The 16,302-nt window shown below is 41.7% G+C and overlaps 1 protein-coding gene across 5 annotated transcripts in view; it reads left to right on the forward strand.

The window, feature by feature from the left end:
- Window positions 1–16,302, forward strand: part of aptx (aprataxin) — a 31,187-nt gene that overhangs the window by 12,927 nt on the left and 1,958 nt on the right. For 3 of the 5 annotated variants that reach the window (XM_063049008.1, XM_063049009.1, XM_063049007.1), the window contains 5 exons: window positions 1,582–1,923; window positions 2,560–2,619; window positions 4,014–4,240; window positions 10,940–11,080; window positions 15,687–15,790. In XM_063049008.1, coding sequence (XP_062905078.1) covers window positions 1,582–1,923; window positions 2,560–2,619; window positions 4,014–4,240; window positions 10,940–11,080; window positions 15,687–15,790 — 874 coding nt within the window. The remainder of the gene's footprint in view (window positions 1–1,581; window positions 1,924–2,559; window positions 2,620–4,013; window positions 4,241–10,939; window positions 11,081–15,686; window positions 15,791–16,302) is intronic. The other 2 variants (XM_063049011.1, XM_063049012.1) reach the window with 2 other exon arrangements.

Below are 16,302 nucleotides of genomic sequence, written 5' to 3' on the forward strand. Positions count from 1 at the left end.
CACGGTGTAGTGTCTAACAGCTATGCAAGTGCACGTGACTGACACTGTTTTGAAACAGTTTGGCAACAGTCTTCTGTTCCAATCAAGCAGCATAGTGTCTCAAATAAACAGAGAAACCCGGCTATTTTTTCAATTAGTTTTTGGTCTTTAAGAGTTGTCCCAAATAAGAAGCTGCCCTGATTAACTAGAATCCACTGTATGAAAGTTTATGAATGTCTACATGTTAAAAATGACTTTCTGCCTTATTTGTATAGCTGAAGTGGCACATTTTAAAATAATTTGGATAAGGATATTAGGCAATTAAATTAACAATACTCAACCATTCAGAAACAGCTTCTCCTCCTCCGTTGCCATCAGTTTTCTGAACAGTACATGAGCACTGCGTTGTTATTCCTTTTTGCACTATTTTGTAACTTATAGCAATACTAAGTCTTTGCTCTGTGTTACAGCCACAAAAACAAACAAATTTCACATGTTAGTTGGGCTGATTTTACATATTCTGTTAAATCTGTCATCATTTTTTAAGGCTTACTGATTGCCTGTATTCTTAAACGTATACCTGATGAGCTGTTGCCTGACCTGAGCTCCTCCAGCATTTTGTGTGTTGGTTTATTATTACTTTATCATGTATCTACTTATGAAATCTAGAGTATACCCATGGTGTGCCTAAAACCTTCTAACAGTGACTACCTGATGCGCACCAATCGGTCAAATCAGGAGATTGTCTATTGTGTGAACTGTAGCTTATCTTTGTCATCCCAGCAGATGGAAGCACTTTGTTTATAGGCGACAAAGAATAGAAGTTAAAAGCTCTGGAAAAAATGTGGCTCAGAAAATATTGGCTGGAATTTTGCCTGGATTGATTCTGTAATCCTGGATTGTTACTAATCCTGTAATTGATCCATAGTCTTGGCATTGTTCTCGGACCACAGGAGCTGTCTCTTAGTGAATTCTGATTGCAGGTATTGTATGAAAAGGTGATGGAAGCAAATTCACCGGTAATTTCAAACTACCATAATGGAACTAAGTAAATACTTGAGAAATAATTTGCAGGGCTGTGGGATAAGAGCAGCTAGTAAGTTTTATTAGGCAGCTCTTTCAAGGAAAAAGCTAGTCAAGCATACTAGGTCATTGTCCTTTATTTCTTTGAAACTTCTAACTTCAGTTTTTGCACCTGGTATTTAATGCTGTGAGCAATCAGAGGTTTGTATTTGGGTTTATAACAATGTTCCAAAGATTAGTGTTCAAATTAAAAGATTGATCAATTAAATTTTACGTTGCAATTCAACAACTTCTCTTTTTATTGTAATGTCTATATTGACACTTCTGTATTCTAGTACTGGAATTCTTCAATTCAAAACGTTATTGGTATTTGCTGAATTGACAACTGATCAACATTTGTACACTACATAAATTGGATATGGGGGGTCAGGTGGAAAAAGTACTTGAGGTAGAAGAATCTTTTTGAATGGCAGAGTAGACTTGTAGAGGCAAATAACCTATTCTGAGTTTCTGTGTTCTAAAATACTGGAAATGTTCAGTAGCTCTGGATACATTTTCTTTTCTTTGCTTCCTACAAAGTTGGGGATAAATCCAAGCAACGTCAATTCAGAAGATGTGGGGAAAGACAAGGAAGTGAAATTGAAGCCAGGACAGATTCTTCACCTCGTCAATCAGTTGTATCCATACACCATAAAGTTTGAAGAAGAAATCTTAGAAAAAAAGAAGCTGTCACCAAAGAGACCCCATGAAGAAATTTCTCTTAACAACAGCTCTGGCACATTGAACAAATGCCTTAAAACTGAGCACTCAAGTCCAAAGGAGCATGGCACATTTAATAACAAACTTGAAAGGAAGAAAGAGAAGACAAATGATGGACAAACAATGACGACAGCGAAGAGTGCAGAAATAACAGAAAAAAAAGTAATTGATGTATTTGGTTTAAATTGTTGCATGTTATCATCTGAACTTGGCCTTGCCCTTAATTTGCTTGTAAGGTTTACCATTTGGGAGCAGAGGTGCAGTGAACTATAGATGCACATAATAATCAGTATCTTTAGAGAGAGAAACTGTTAATATTTCAGTGATGACCTTGCATGTGAGCTTCCCAATGATGACACGAGCATGAATTATTAACTTAATTTCTTGCTCCAAAACCCCTTTCTAACCTGCTGAATGCTTCTCTTATTTTCTGTTTTTAGTTTAGGTCTCAGCAATCAATATTTTGCCTTTGTGCAATTGAATCACTTACTATCTGCTCTTGAGTTCATGATTTTGATTTTATTTAGAAGTAGAGAGTACAATTATATCCCTGTGGTTTGATCCTGGGTAAAGGAGGAGTGGGACACTGTTTCTATTCACTCTCAAGGCTAGAATAGCTTGACATACATGTACAGGATCCCATGAGATAATAGTGTGCCACTTTGGCAGAATGTATATTTGAAGGTATAATTATAAGTGGCAATCTTGGTCCTGGTTATATATTTAAAAGTTCTATTAACATAATTACCTGATGACTGAGATAGTTATTATTTCCACCATCTAACTTTACTTCTTCAGGATTTTCAGGGAATGTGGAGTCAAGGGCTAAAAGTCTCTATGCAGGATCCAAAATTGCAGGTATGTTTTTTTCTCCAAAAAAGATCTTAGATTTTTATAAAATGGTTTTCTTGTGCACTTGTACTAATAGCATTTCAAATTGTTTAATTGTTAGAAGGTTGTTAGAAGTGTGTAAAAATGATTAATCATGAAGTTAAATGAAATCTATAGAAAAAATAGAAATTTCATGTTATCGAAGTTATACAACCTTGAGATTCATCTCCTTACTCGTAGCCACAAAATAAAGAACCCTAATAGAACACATTAAAGACAACACCATCTAAACACCCAGTGTGCAGAGAAAGAGGGGGAGAATAAACAAATCATACAAGCAATAAAAGCAAGCAAACAGCATGCAGAACTGAAGTTCACAATGGCAGGCATCACTGTAGCCAATCCAGAAGTCCACTAGTTGCAGGCCACAGTCTCAGTCCAGCACAGAGATGAGCAAACTCCGCGGAGTAGCGAGCTGAACCGGCCTGTTTCTGGCCTCCAATCCTGAAACCTCAACCTTTTCAATCTGGCCCAGCGCTTAAATCGCTAAAACCTCGGGTTGTTCTTCACCCATGGGCTCAGGCTCTATCACCTTGATACGGCCAGTACCTGACCTTTCCTGATTCAGCTCAGCCTATAATTGATCAAGTCTCTGATTGATCCTCGACTTGCCTTGGCTCTGCTGCATCGAATTACCCGAGCTTTAACTTAAAACGGAATTGTTTGTATCTTATCTTGCATTACTATATTGCCTTTGATTTTGCTGAACTGTTCCGACTCATTAATCAATGTCTCTGTTTTGAATCTTTGGATTAAAAACAGAAAATGCTGAAAAAAGAAACAGTTGCAGGTCCAAGACCCTTTATTAGAACTGGGAAGGAAAGAAAACGAGTTACTTTTCAGTAGCTGAGAAGGTGGAAAGAACAAAAGGAACATTTTTAATAGGGTGAGACCAAATGAGTTGTTGTGCATCTTTTCTTTGTTATCTATTGATAACACCAGTGCTATGGGATATTCCCAACTGGTCAGGCTATTTCTATTGGAGAAAGAAAATCTGAGACAAAATCACAATTAAATAACTGGCAGAAATGGCCAGTTCTGATACAGAAATTAAGAAGGTTAGCAAAAGTTGTAGAATTTAATATCAACATACCCAGGTAGAAGAAGGGGTATTGATTCTCTCAGTCTTGTGTTGCTCTTGTTGTAGCAGTACAGGAGCCATTGGCAGCTTAGAATGGGATGGAGAAGTACAGTGGCTTGTGGACTGAATGCAAGTGTTCTCCAAAGCAACACATTATTTGCACTTGGCTTTTCCGGTGTAGATGAGATTACATGTGGTCACTTTTTCATGAAATATCTTGAGTTATTTTCCTAAATTGATTTATAGATGAATAAAAAAAATAGTTTTCTTGCTCCTTCAGGTATATAAAGATGATACCGTTGTAGTAATTAAAGACAAATATCCGAAGGCTCGTTTTCACTGGCTGGTGTTACCATGGGAATCTATCACCAGTCTGAAGGCTGTGAGAAAGGATCACTTAAATTTGCTTCAACACATGAATGAAGTTGGAGAAAAGCTGGTGAGAGAATGTGTGGATTCCAAAGCATTAAGATTTCGATTGGGCTACCATGCTATACCAAGCATGAGGTAGGAAAAGATTTATGTTTTGCATGAACATCAGAGCTTCTTTGCTACATTCACTCCATTTTTTTTGTTCTCTTGGTATAGAAACAGAAACATAGAAAATAGGTGCAGGAGTAGGCCATTCGGCCCTTCGAGCCTGCACTGCTATTTATTATGATCATGGCTGATCCTCCAACTCAGAACCCCGCCCCAGCCTTCCCTCCATACCCCCTGACCCCCATAGCCACAAGGGCCATATCTAACTCCCTCTTAAATATAGCCAATGAACTGGCCTCAAACAACAGGAATTCTGCAGATGCTGGAAATTCAAGCAACACACATCAAAGTTGCTGGTGAACGCAGCAGGCCAAGCAGCATCTATAGGAAGAGGCGCAGTTGACGTTTCAGGCCGAGACCCTTCGTCAGGACTAACTGAAGGAAGAGTGAGTAAGGGATTTGAAAGCTGGAGGGGGAGGGGGAGATGCAAAATGATAGGAGAAGACAGGAGGGGGAGGGATAGAGCCGAGAGCTGGACAGGTGATAGGCAAAAGGGGATACGAGAGGATCATGGGACAGGAGGTCTGGGAAGAAAGACGGGGGGGGGTGACCCAGAGGATGGGCAAGAGGTATATTCAGAGGGACAGAGGGAGAAAAAGGAGAGTGAGAGAAAGAATGTGTGCATAAAAATGAGTAACAGATGGGGTACGAGGGGGAGGTGGGGCCTAGCGGAAGTTAGAGAAGTCAATGTTCATGCCATCAGGTTGGAGGCTACCCAGACGGAATATAAGGTGTTGTTCCTCCAACCTGAGTGTGGCTTCATCTTTACAGTAGAGGAGGCCGTGGATAGACATGTCAGAATGGGAATGGGATGTGGAATTAAAATGTGTGGCCACTGGGAGATCCTGCTTTCTCTGGCGGACAGAGTGTAGATGTTCAGCAAAGCGGTCTCCCAGTCTGCGTCGGGTCTCACCAATATATAAAAGGCCACATTGGGAGCACCGGACGCAGTATATCACCCCAGTCGACTCACAGGTGAAGTGATGCCTCACTTGGAAGGACTGTTTGGGGCCCTGAATGGTGGTAAGGGAGGAAGTGTAAGGGCATGTGTAGCACTTGTTCCGCTTACATGGATAAGTGCCAGGAGGGAGATCAGTGGGGAGGGATGGGGGGGACGAATGGACAAGGGAATTGTGTAGGGAGCGATCCCTGCGGAATGCAGAGAGAGGGGGGGAGGGAAAGATGTGCTTAGTGGTGGGATCCTGTTGGAGGTGGCGGAAGTTACGGAGAATAATATGTTGGACCCGGAGGCTGGTGGGGTGGTAGGTGAGGACCAGGGGAACCCTATTCCTAGTGGGGTGGTGGGAGGATGGAGTGAGAGCAGATGTACGTGAAATGGGGGAGATGCGTTTAAGAGCAGAGTTGATAGTGGAGGAAGGGAAGCCCCTTTCTTTAAAAAATGAAGACATCTCCCTCGTCCTAGAATGAAAAGCCTCATCCTGAGAGCAGATGCGGCGGAGACGGAGGAATTGCGAGAAGGGGATGGCGTTTTTGCAAGAGACAGGGTGAGAAGAGGAATAGTCCAGATAGCTGTGAGAGTCAGTAGGCTTATAGTAGACATCAGTGGATAAGCTGTCTCCAGAGACAGAAAGATCTAGAAAGGGGAGGGAGGTGTCGGAAATGGACCAGGTAAACTTGAGGGCAGGGTGAAAGTTGGAGGCAAAGTTAATAAAGTCAACGAGTTCTGCATGCGTGCAGGAAGCAGCGCCAATGCAGTCGTCGATGTAGCGAAGGAAAAGTGGGGGACAGATACCAGAATAGGCACGGAACATAGATTGTTCCACAAACCCAACAAAAAGGCAGGCATAGCTAGGACCCATACGGGTGCCCATAGCTACACCTTTAGTTTGGAGGAAATGGGAGGAGCAAAAGGAGAAATTATTAAGAGTAAGGACTAATTCCGCTAGACGGAGCAGAGTGGTGGTAGAGGGGAACTGATTAGGTCTGGAATCCAAAAAGAAGCGTAGAGCTTTGAGACCTTCCTGATGGGGGATGGAAGTATATAAGGACTGGACATCCATGGTGAAAATAAAGCGGTGGGGGCCAGGGAACTTAAAATCATCGAAAAGTTTAAGAGCGTGAGAAGTGTCACGAACATAGGTCGGAAGGGATTGAACAAGGGGTGATAAAACAGTGTCGAGGTATGCAGATCTTGGGTAGGAGGTAGAAACGGGAAGTGCGGGGTGTGGGAACTATAAGGTTGGTAGCAGTGGATGGGAGATCCCCTGAGCAGATAAAGTCGTTGATAGTGTGGGAGACAATGGCCTGGTGCTCCTTAGTGGGGTCACGATCGAGGGGTAAATAAGAGGAGGTATCCGCGAGTTGTCGCTGTGCCTCGGCAAGGTAGAGGTCAGTACGCCAGACTACAACAGCACCCCCTTTATCAGCGGGTTTAATAATAATGTTAGGATTAGTGCGGAGGGAGTGGAGAACAGAGCGTTCCGAAGGAGTGAGGTTGGAATGGGGACAAGGTGCGGTGAAGTCGAGACGGTTGATGTCCCGTCGGCAGTTGGCAATAAAGAGATCCAGAGCAGGCAGAAGACCAGAGCGGGGTGTCCATGAAGAAGAGGAGGGTTGAAGACGGGAGAAGGGGTCATCGGTGGGGGTGGAAGAGTCCTTGCCGAAGAAGTAGGCTCGGAGACGGAGACGGCGGAAGAAAAGTTCCGCATCGTGGCGAACACGGAACTCGCTGAGGTGTGGGCGAAGGGGGACAAACGTGAGGCCCTTACTGAGAACAGAGCGTTCTGCCTCCGACAGTTGAAGGTCGGAGGGGATGGTAAAGACCCGGCACGGATGAGCGTTCTGCCTCCGACAGTTGAAGGTCGGAGGGGATGGCCTCAACTGTTTCCTGTGGCAGAGAATTCCACAGATTCACCACTCTCTGTGTGAAGAAGTTTTTCCTAATCTCGGTCCTAAAAGGCTTCCCCTCTATCCTCAAACTGTGGCCCCTCGTTCTGGACTTCCCCAACATTGGAAACAATCTTCCTGCATCTAGCCTGTCCAATCCCTTTAGGATCTTATATGTTTCAATCAGATCCCCCCTCAATCTTCTAAATTCCAACGAGTACAAGCCCAGTTCATCCAGTCTTTCTTCATATGAAAGTCCTGCCATCCCAGGAATCAATCTGGTGAACCTTCTTTGTACTCCCTCTATGGCAAGGATGTCTTTCCTCAGATTAGGGGACCAAAACTGCACACAATACTCCAGGTGTGGTCTCACCAAGGCCTTGTACAACTGCAGTAGTACCTCCCTGCTCCTGTACTCGAATCCTCTCACTATAAATGCCAGCATACCATTTGCCTTTTTCACCGCCTGCTGTACCTGCATGCCCACTTTCAATGACTGGTGTATAATGACACCCAGGTCTCGTTGCACTTCCCCTTTTCCTAATCGGCCACCATTCAGATAATAATCTGTTTTCCTATTTTTGCCACCAAAGTGGATAACTTCACATTTATCCACATTAAATTGCATCTGCCATGAATTTGCCCACTCACCCAACCTATCCAAGTCACCCTGCATCCTCTTAGCATCCTCCTCACAGCTAACACTGCCACCCAGCTTCGTGTCATCCGCAAACTTGGAGATGCTGCATTTAATTCCCTCATCCAAGTCATTAATATACATTGTAAACAACTGGGGTCCCAGCACTGAGCCTTGTGGTACCCCACTAGTCACCGCCTGCCATTCTGAAAATGTCCCATTTATTCCCACTCTTTGCTTCCTGTCTGCTAACCAATTGTCCACCCACATCAATACCTTACCCCCAATACCATGTGCTTTAAGTTTGCACACTAATCTCCTGTGTGGGACCTTGTCAAAAGCCTTTTGAAAGTCCAAATATACCACATCCACTGGTTCTCCCCTATCCACTCTACTAGTTACATCCTCAAAAAATTCTATGAGAATCGTCAGACATGATTTTCCTTTCACAAATCCATGCTGACTTTGTCCGATCATTTCACCGCTTTCCAAATGTGCTGTTATCACATCCTTGATAACTGACTCCAGCAGTTTCCCCACCACCGACGTTAGGCTAACCGGTCTATAATTCCCCGGTTTCTCTCTCCCTCCTTTTTTAAAAAGTGGAGTTACATTAGCCACCCTCTAATCCTCAGGAACTAGTCCAGAATCTAACGAGTTTTGAAAAATTATCACTAATGCATCCACTATTTCTTGGGCTACTTCCTTAAGCACTCTAGGATGCAGACCATCTGGCCCTGGGGATTTATCTGCCTTCAATCCCTTCAATTTACCTAACACCACTTCCCTACTAACATGTATTTCGCTCAGTTCCTCCATCTCACTGGACCCTCTGTCCCCTGCTATTTCTGGAAGATTATTTATGTCCTCCTTAGTGAAGACAGAACCAAAAATTATTCAATTGGTCTGCCATGTCCTTGCTCCCCATAATCAATTCACCTGTTTCTGTCTGCAGGGGACCTACATTTGTCTTTACCAGTCTTTTCCTTTTTACATGTCTATAAAAGCTTTTACAGTCCGTTTTTATGTTCCCTGCCAGTTTTCTCTCATAATCTTTTTTCCCCTTCCTAATTAAGCCCTTTGTCCTCCTCTGCTGAACTCTGAATTTCTCCCAGTCCTCAGGTGAGCCACTTTCTCTGGCTAATTTGTATGCTTCTTCTTTGGAATTGATACTATCCCTAATTTCTCTTGTCAGTCACGGGTGCACTACCTTCCTTGATTTATTCTTTTGCCAAACTGGGATGAACAATTGTTGTAGTTCATCCATGCAACCTTTAAATGCTTGCCATTGCATATCCACCGTCAATCCTTTAAGTATCATTTGCCAGTCTATCTTAGCTAATTCACGTCTCATACCTTCAAAGTTACCCCTCTTTAAGTTCAGAACCTTTGTTTCTGAATTAACTATGTCACTATCTTAATGAAGAATTCCACCATATTATGGTCACTCTTACCCAAGGGGCCTCTCATGACAAGATTGCTAATTAACCCTTCCTCATTGCTCAAAACCCAGTCCAGAATAGCCTGCTCTCTAGTTGGTTCCTCGACATGTTGGTTCAAAAAACCATCCCGCATACATTCCAAGAAATCCTCTTCCTCAGCACCTTTACCAATTTGGTTCACCCAATCTACATGTAGATTGAAGTCACCCATTATAACTGCTGTTCCTTTATTGCACACATTTCTAATTTCCTGTTTAATACCATCTCCGACCTCACTACTACTGTTAGGTGGCCTGTACACAACTCCCACGAGCGTCTTCTGCCCCTTAGTGTTACGCAGCTCCACCCATATCGATTCATGTGTGTGACCTTGTCAAAAGCCTTTTGAAAGTCCAAATATACCACATCCACTGGTTCTCCCCTATCCACTCTACTAGTTACATCCTCAAAAAATTCTATGAGAATCGTCAGACATGATTTTCCTTTCACAAATCCTTGCTGACTTTGTCCGATCATTTCACCGCTTTCCAAATGTGCTGTTATCACATCCTTGATAACTGACTCCAGCAGTTTCCCCACCACCGACGTTAGGCTAACCGGTCTATAATTCCCCGGTTTCTCTCTCCCTCCTTTTTTAAAAAGTGGAGTTACATTAGCCACCCTCTAATCCTCAGGAACTAGTCCAGAATCTAACGAGTTTTGAAAAATTATCACTAATGCATCCACTATTTCTTGGGCTACTTCCTTAAGCACTCTAGGATGCAGACCATCTGGCCCTGGGGATTTATCTGCCTTCAATCCCTTCAATTTACCTAACACCACTTCCCTACTAACATGTATTTCGCTCAGTTCCTCCATCTCACTGGACCCTCTGTCCCCTGCTATTTCTGGAAGATTATTTATGTCCTCCTTAGTGAAGACAGAACCAAAAATTATTCAATTGGTCTGCCATGTCCACATCTTCCCGGCTTATGTCCTTCCTTTCTATTGCGTTAATCTCTTCTTTAACCAGCAACGCCACCCCACCTCCCCTTCCTTCATGTCTATCCCTCCTGAATATTGAATATCCCTGAACGTTGAGCTCCCATCCCTGGTCACCCTGGAGCCATGTCACTGTGATCCCAACTATATCATAATCATTAATAACAATCTGCACTTTCAATTCATCCACCTTATTACGAATGCTCCTTGCATTGACACATAAAGCCTTCAGGCGCTCTTTTACATCTCTCTTAGCCCTTATACAATTATGTTGAAAAGTGGCCCTTTTTAATGCTTGCCCTGGATTTGTCGGCCTGCCACTTTTACTTTTCTCCTTAGTACTTTTTGCTTCTACCCTCACTTTATACCCCTCTGTCTCTCTGCACTGGTTCCCATCCCTCTGTTGTGAACTAACCTCCTCACGCCTAGCCTCTTTAATTTGATTCCCACTCCCCAACCATTCTAGTTTAAAGAATCTTGTGCATCTGCATTAAAGGTGAAGACCAAAAGATATAAGAGCAGAATTAGGCCATTTGGCCCATCAAGTCTGCACAGCCATTTCATCATGGCTGATTGATTTTTCCCTCTCAGCCCCAATCTCGTGCTTTCTCCCCATACCTTTCTTGCCCTGACTAAGGATCTATCAACCTCTGCCTTAAATATACATAAAGGCTTAGCCTCCACAGCCACCTGTGGCAATGAATTCCACAGATTTATCAATGTCTGGCTAAAGAAATTTCTCCATCTCTGTTCTAAAAGGACTCCCCTCTATTCTGAGGCTGTGTCCTCTGGTCTTGGACTCCTTAACCACAGGAAACATCCTCTCCACATCCACCCTATCGAGGCATTTCAACATTTGACAGGTTTCAATGAGGTCACCCCTCATTCTTCTGAACTCCGGTGAGTAGAAGGTCAGAGCCAGCCAATGCTCTTCATATGGCAAAACTTTCAATCCTGGAATCATTTTCATGAACCTCCTTGGAACCCCCTCCAATGTCAACACACCCTTTCTTTGATAGGGGGCCCAAACCTGCTCTCAATGCTCCAAATGAGGCCTCACCAGTGCTTTATAAAGCCTCAACATTACATCCTTGCTTTTATATTCTGTTCCTTTTTGAAATGAATGCTAACATCGCATTTCCCTTCCTCACCACTGCTTTAACCTGCAAACTAACCTTTAGGGAATCTTGCATAAGGAGTCCCAAGTTCTTTGCACCTCAGATTTTTTAATTTTCTCTCATTTAGAAAATAGTCTACCCTTTCATTTCTTCTACCAAAATGCATGACCATACACTGTATTCCATCTGCCACTTCTTTGCCCATTCTTCTAATCTGTTTAAGTCCTTCTGTAGCCTCTTTACTTCAACCTCTTTATTTTCATATAATTTATTTTTCATTGTTGAGTGTTGTTTTTTGTTGCATGTCACGCTCTGATGAACATACCACAACAAATTCCTAATACATTGATACATATATAGTGTATAAAGCTGATCCTTGATCCTCATTCAGAATCAGGTATAATATCACTGGCATATGTCATGAGTGTGTTGTTTTGCAGCAGAAGTACGGTGTTATACGTATTAGAAACTGCATTATGTAAATAAAATTAAAAGTAGTGCAAAGGTTTAAAAAAGAAAAAAATATTGAGGTGTTGTACATGGGGTCATTGTCCATCCAGAAATCTGATGGCAGAGGGGAACAAGCTGTTCCTAAAACATTAAGTCTGTGTCTTCAGACTTCCGTACCATTTCCTTGATGGTAGCAATGAGAAACGAGGGCATGTCCTGGGTGATGGGTGTCCTTAATGATGGGTGCCACCTTTTTGAGGCATCATCTTTGATGTTGTCCTAGTGCTGGGGAGGCTGCAACTCTGCAGCTTTTTCCAGTTCTGTGCAGTGGCCCCTCCAGATGGTGATGTAACCAGTTAGAATGCTCACCACGATGCATCTGTAGAAATTTGCACAAGCCTTTGGCATACCAAGTTTCTCCAAACTCTGAATGAAATATAGCTGTTGTCATGCCTTATTTATAATTGAAATAAAATGTTGGGTCCAGGGTAGGTCTTCAAAGATGCCCTTTCCACTGCTGATCCCTCGATGAGGACTGGTGTGTGATCCCTCGACTTCTCCTTCCTGACGTCCACAATCAATTCCTTGGTGCAAGGTTAAAATAGTAGTGGGACAGATAGCTGAAAGCTTAGTCAAAACTGTAGATTGTAAATTGCACCTTCAATGAGAGATTGGTGAAGAGATTTCGGGATGGTTTTCCAGAGGTGAGAAATCAGGCAGCCTGTGGTACAGTCCCCAACTGGGGTGTAATTTGAAATAGAGATTTGTTCATGTGGACAGAATTATAAAGCTAAATCAAGCAACATAGGCGACAACAGGGCTTTGCTTCCAGATGAGCGCAATGCCGTCTATGCTCACTTTGACCGTCAAAAGGAGGAACCCTCATGAACTCCCACAGCCTCTGATAATCCTGTGATTTTAGTCTCTGAGGCCAACGTGTGAGCAGCCTTCAGGAGGGTGAACCCACGAAAAGCATCCAGCCCAGACGGGGTACCCGGGGAAGTACTGAAGACCTCTGCTGATTAACTAGCTGGAGTGTTCACTGCCATCTTTAACCTCTCACTTCGGCAGTCTGAGATACCCACCTGTTTCAAGCAGGCTTCAATTATACAGGTGCCCAAGAAGAACGTCATGACCTACCTCAGTGACTGTTGTCCATCCAGTAGCACTTACATCCACAAAGCTTAAATGTTTTGAGAGGTTGGTGATGAAACATATCAACTCCTGCCTGAGAAAAGACATAGATCCATTCCAATTTGCCTAACGGAGCAACATGTCCACAGTAGATACCACCTCTTTGGCACTTCATTCAGTTCTGGAAATCTGGACAACAAAGTTGCATAAAACAAGTTGCTCTTTATTGACCCCAAATCAGCTTTCAATACTATCATCCCCTCAAAACTAATCAACAAACTCCTCAACCTTGGCTTCAATACCTTCTTATGCAATTGGATCGTTGATTTCCTCAGTCAGTTCGGATTGGCAACAACATCTCCCCCTCAATCTCTATGAGCACAGGTGCACCACAAGGCTGTGTGCTCAGCCTCATGCTCTACTCCCTTTACACTTGTGACTATATGGCAAGTTTGCTGGCGACACCATTGTCATGGGCTGAATCAAAGGTGGTGATAGATCAGCATTTATGAGGGAGATTGAAAATTTGGCAGAGTGGTGCCATAACGGCAGCATCCTACTCAGTGTCAGCAAGACCATGGAGCTGATTATCAGCTTCAGGAGAGAGAGGGAAATCAGAGCTCCAGGAGTCGGCCCTCATCAGAGGGTCAGCAACTTTAAATTCCTCGGTGTTATTATTTCGGAAGACCTGTCCTGGGCCCGGCACGGAAATGCAATTACGAAGAAAGCACGACAGCGCCTCTACTTGGGAGTTCGTGGAGATTTGATATGACATCTACAACTTTGACAAACTTCTGTAGATGTGTGGTGGAGAGTATATTGACTGAGCTGCATCACAGCCTGGTATGGAAACACCAATGCCCATGAACGGAAAGTCCTACAGAAACTAGGTGATACAGGCCAGTCCATCACTGGTAACCCCCTCCCATTGAACACATCTGCATGCAAGAGGTAGATCAGGTACCCCCACCACCAGGTCCTGCTCTCTTCTTGCTGCTACCATCAGGAAAACGGTACAGAAGCCTCAGGACTCGTACTACCAAGTTCAGAAAGAAGTATTACCCCTCAACCATCAAAAAGGGGTTAACTTCACTTACCCCATTATTGAAATGTTCCCACAATGGACTCACTTTCAAGGACTCTTCATTCCATGTTCTCTATTTATTTGTTTATTTATTTATTTATTTTTAATTATTTCTTTCTTTTTGTAGTTTCACAGTTTGTTGTCTTTTGCAACTGGGAGTGCCAAAAGTCTATGTTGCTATTTTCTCCTTTCACAATTGCTTTTTGCATTTTAAAAAATATTTAATTCAAGTTTTGTTCCAATAATTCTGCAGTAACCGCAACCAAAAAAGATAATCATTGTGTTCTTTTAAGTACATTTGTATCGGTCTGCAAGTTACGCTAACTCTAACTCATGGAGTGCCTGGTTTCCCCAACAGTAACAGTCCTCCACATACAGTGACATACTTTGAAGCTACATTCACCAGCTTTCATAAGCAAGCTGCCTCTGCCTGTACTATTTGAGTGGAAAAACGTGCTGGTTATGGTGACCAAGGCATATTTACAAGCATCTCATGTTCTTCATTTAGTACCATGGCACCTTTATCTAACTGAACCGTAGGGCCTTGCATTAGTGCCAAACTCAAAGAAAGACAATGGGGTAAAATAGCATATTCTCTGCAGTGCTGCATTGTTACACTGGACTAGAATTTAATCCATCATCATTATTTGTCTTAATTACCAAATGTATATGTTATTTATTTTCAAATTAGCTTCTTCCTCTAAATATTGTAAAATTGCACAATTTAATGTCCAGTACCTGAACGAGTGATAATGTTAGTCAATACGTTGGTGAGATAACTGCATCTTTTTTTCAGCAGTTGTTTCCCTGTAAAGCCAAATTTTATAATGCCAATATTACCAACAGTAAAGTGGTTATAGCTCATAGTTTTTCAAGAATGCTATGAAGTAAAAACAGCAATACAAAATTACAGCTGAAAGCATTTCTGCTTGATCTCTAAGTAAAACAAAGCCAATTTTGTTCTATTGCATGAGATGTCTGTATTTTTGTTTTGTAGTAAATCTCTTCTAATCAAGATTAATAGTATTGTGGAATTTATGTACAGACTTTATTTTTAAAATACAAACCAAATATGAAATATAAGCAGGAGGTATTTGATCTCTACAGCCCAATATCCAACCATTAATGCTATAATTTTTAATTTTGTATATTTTTGTTGTAGTTCAGGGAAGTTTTCTTAGTGATTATTGTTTGGTGAAGTTGGATGTTTTCAATTGCTAAAAAAATCTTTGTACAAATGCATCCATTTTGGGTTTATAATAAATTATTATCTTAATTGGCAAAAAAGATTAAAACAAGAGTAAAACAATCAAAAGATTAAAAACTCTGAAGAAAATTCTCCCCATCTCAGTTTTAAATTTCAATTCCGTATCATGAGACTACACCACATAGTTCTACAACCTTGGGTCAAGGACAACAGCTTTGTGTTATTCAAACCATACATTCTCCTCTCAATTTTGTGTGTAATTGCATCAGGAAGATTGAAATAATGTTGGTCTAGACCAGGGGTACTAACCTGGGGTGCGCAGACCCCTTGCTTAATGGTATGTGTCCATGGCATAAAGAAGTTTGGGAACCCCTAGTCTAGACAACCTCTTGAATTATTGAGTTATTTTATAACCTCGAGTTAATTTTTGGGAACAGGTTGAATAGAAGCGAAACGTTTTTTTAACAGTTAGTTAAGCACCATTTCACTCTTTACTCCTTTTGTTTTTACTAGCCACATGCATCTCCATGTTATCAGCCAAGATTTTGACTCTCCCTGCTTGAAGACCAAAAAGCATTGGAATTCATTTAATACTGATTATTTCCTAGAATCCCAAGGTAAGAGGAGTATCCGTTTACTTCAATAGTTTAAATTTCACATTACTTGTATTCCTTGAGACGCTTATTCCAACTTTCGAAAGGTCAAATCAACTATTTTGGCATGCATACACATACTAATCTGAAATGCTAGAGATTAATCCTTCTGAGAATAATTTTTGAAACTTGCATAATAGTCAAAAGCCAAAACAATTTTCTTTGAAAATAGTATCATCACTTACATAGCAATTTAAATAAATACTTTAAAAAAAATCACTAAATATAGATATCTGATAATTACCAATTCATTGAGCTGATGTATTTATAATGCATATCAAAAAAAGTTGTTGAATTTAATTTTCCTTGAGATGCCTTAAGTTTTATCTTTAGTTATGAACCTTTGGTGAGTATGATAGTTGAATAATTTATGGTATCACTATTTACTAGTCACAAATGAGAAGAGAATCTTTTAAAATTACAACAGATTTGTAATACTGATACAAGCCATTCAGCCTTGCTGGTCAGATGTGGGT

This window comes from Mobula hypostoma, chromosome 5 (genome assembly GCF_963921235.1).
Source record: "Mobula hypostoma chromosome 5, sMobHyp1.1, whole genome shotgun sequence".
In the NCBI taxonomy this organism is placed as follows: Eukaryota; Metazoa; Chordata; class Chondrichthyes; order Myliobatiformes; family Myliobatidae; genus Mobula; species Mobula hypostoma.